Source organism: Thermobia domestica, unplaced genomic scaffold (genome assembly GCF_964235325.1).
Source record: "Thermobia domestica unplaced genomic scaffold, izTheDome1.hap1.1 HAP1_SCAFFOLD_230, whole genome shotgun sequence".
Lineage (NCBI taxonomy): Eukaryota > Metazoa > Arthropoda > Insecta > Zygentoma > Lepismatidae > Thermobia > Thermobia domestica.
The window spans coordinates 161394-164563 of record NW_027655949.1 but is presented as its reverse complement, the minus strand read 5'-3'; the positions used below and the strand labels follow the sequence as shown (position 1 = coordinate 164563).

The 3170-nt window shown below is 30.4% G+C and overlaps 1 protein-coding gene across 1 annotated transcript; it reads right to left on the bottom strand.

The window, feature by feature from the left end:
- Positions 1-247: 247 nt before the first annotated feature.
- On the bottom strand, positions 248-2953 carry LOC145676579 (uncharacterized). The gene has a single exon (XM_081747415.1). It carries the CDS (start codon positions 2951-2953, stop codon positions 248-250), a length of 2706 nt encoding a protein of 901 aa, XP_081603541.1.
- Between the last annotated feature and the right edge of the window lie 217 nt (positions 2954-3170).

The following is a 3170-nucleotide window of genomic DNA, read 5'->3' as shown; positions in this document are numbered from 1 at the left end:
ACTCATTTACAGACCGGTATATTTTTTTAACGATCGTGTTTAAGTAGTATAGGCGTCTGTACGGACCACTTTTTTTGGACCACTTTTTCAATGATCAAGTTCAAATTTACGCGTCTGTACGGACCACTGTCTTTGGAGAACATAAACCACACAGAACATAAGAAGACAGAACATAATGACCTTTGTGATATATAACCATAAAGGACTTAAATCTAACTAAAACTAAACCTAAATCTAAAACTTAAACCTAATAACCATAAGGTAAAGTATTGATGATATTATCTTTTTCCTTTAAAACAACTCTTTTGTCGTAATCCATTTGAAACTCTTTAGTCACAGGTTTGTTAACTAAATTTTTTGTTCTCTTGTCTCTTGTTATTTGATTATAATTAAGAGTTATGTTCGCTAGTTCTTTGTTAACAACCTTCTTTATGTTTTCACCATTAAGATTCAAAGAGTTCTCATAATTAAGAGTAAATCCTTTAATTTTCATCACAGTTTTGTTTTTATCTGTTTTGTAGTAATAACTCTTTGGACCAGTTGAATACCACTCAGTAATATAAACATCTTTTCCTAACTCATCTGTCCACTCACCAAGGTTACTACCAGTCTTTACTTCTATACCATTAACAATATAAACAATAGAATCAGTATCGTAATACGCTACATCTTCACCTAACTTATCCAACATGTCATAAAGTCTTAACCTCGCATGTGCTGTTGTAAAAGTTGCAATGTGAATATTAGTGGAATAAGAATTGTTAACATATACGTCTTTGTATTTATATGAAACTTGAACCATCTCGTCGCTGATAAAAAAACATTCAGATATTTCTAATTTGTCATCTAAAAGTAACTCGTACCATCTTCTAACATCTGTAATGTATTCAGTTTGAGTTAAGTTTTGTCTTTGGCCAAACTTTCCCCATAACGAATTTAAACAAATTTTTGCAACTGCTCTCTTACCAGGATTTGCCATTATTTGATCAGGATTTAAATCAATATTCAGTGTGTCTTTAATAGTTTTAATATAATCATCTTTTGTTTGAAAGTCATCTTCCCATGGTGATGTTTCTAATTTGATTTTCATGAAGTCTTTAATGTAACCTCTAAAGAGTTTGTTACTTGTTTTGGGAAAATGTTGAATCTCGTAAATTTCAATTAACTCATAACCTTTCTCTAAAGCTTTATCTAACTCTATAGTTGTCCAAGTACCTGTTATCATTCTTTGTTCGTCACTGTGTGTACACGTCTTAGTTTGATTTATCATACATTGATTACATAAGGGAAACACCAACTTATTAATATTGTTATCTTTAACTGGTAATACAGGATGATACAATTGTTTTGGCGGAAGAACTTTACAAAGTATATAACCAAAGTACTTTTTACACTTGTATTTTTCAGGAGAGATAGACTTTAATGTTGTTGAGTGGCCAATAGGAAATTGATCATGAAACAAAACAGTTGGATACAAGCTGCACACATCGATATATTTCATCTTCTTATTAGTAACTTTTAATTTTGAAGCATTGGTTCTACCACCAAAGAATGCATCTCTGAACTTTAGTTTCTCAATAAGACTAGTTTTTTGAATTAACTGTTTGGCTCTTTTGTCTTTTAACCAATCGCACTCCCACATCTCTATAAGATTATAACCAGCTTCTTTTATTTGTTGAGATCTTCTTCTTGTTTTCTCATATAGATCTTCCATTGTTTCGTGATTGACATTGTTGATAGTATACTTCTCAAAACATTTGTTGCAACCATGCCCAAAACAACCGTGATATTGATACACTGTCTTTGTTTTATAATCGTAACCATCAACTTTAGATCCACATATCGTTACTTCTCCATTGTTTAACGCGTGTTTAATATTATTGTTCTTAAAAGAATTTAACCATGCAATAGACTGTTTAGAGTATTTTTCTTTCTTTTCTTCTTTAATAATACCAATTGTGTTTTCTTGTATGTATTTTGATCTATAAATGCCCATACACACACTTGCAATTGTTAAGTATTGAAATGGATCAATGTTTGCTATTTCTAAAAACTGATTTCTTAGTTCTAAACAACCTCTTCTTAAAATATCTACATCCGAATCACAATACTCTCTTAACTCTTTTTTAAAGTCAAACACATAATTTTCTTCTCTTCTTTCTTGATGCCACTTAAGAAACGCTTCTCTTTGATCTTTTTTCATGGTACTAATCCCATAGTATTTTGCGTTAGGTATTGGCCCAACATAGTTTTGATTTTCAGGCTTATTAAACAAATGTGGAAAATAACCTTTCTTTAATTCTTTTAGACCAAATGTCTTAGGAAAACTCGATAATGGTTGTGCTACAAAGTTAATACTATCAATAATTTTTATGTTTGCTTTTGGAATTTCAAGTAACATTAGCTTAGAGCCGTTATATATAGTGTAAGGTTTCAAAGCATTCTTAATGCAGTACTGAAGAACAAAGTACGAATCATAAGCTTTGGCATTATGCGCAATACAAGTGTAACCACTATGTTCTTTTGAAACTAACCACTTACAAAAATCGTCATTTGTTTCAAAGTAATATTTGCTACCTTTAAAGTCATGAGCAACTACATAATTAGCTTTATGAATTCCTGTGTCTTGTTGTGCTTCGTAATCAAACCATATATACTTTTCTGTGTAATTACAACTGTTCATTTGTTTAATACTCGACTTTAGAAAGTTCTTAATTATATACTTAAAGTCATCTACTGTTAACTTGTTGTTCCATGCATCATATATCTTTTGAAGTTTCCTCCACTTAGACATGGTTTTGTACATGTTTTTTTCTTTAACAATTTTCTTACCACGATCTTCGATACCATAAGTCTTGTATAGCATAATAAACAAATCTGTAACAGTTAATTCTTTTTTAGCATTACACACACATTCATCATCACAATAACCTTTCTGGCGTTTGTATTGCATGTAACATTTGTGAACGTTTTCTTTAGCTACATAATTACAGTTGATACAGTAGTAATATCCACACTTGTGTTTCTTATATCTTAATAAAATTTTATTACAGCCTTTACACTTATAAACTTCTTACAAACAACTGAATGGTTATCTTTACATGTTTGGTTATAACAAAATCGATTACAAGCTTCACAATAAATGTTATCAATCTCTTCTTCTTGATGTT

Bases quoted from the DNA above. Each gene is read 5' to 3' on its own strand.
- LOC145676579 (XM_081747415.1), bottom strand. From the start codon at position 2,953: ATGCAATACAAACGCCAGAAAGGTTATTGTGATGATGAATGTGTGTGT.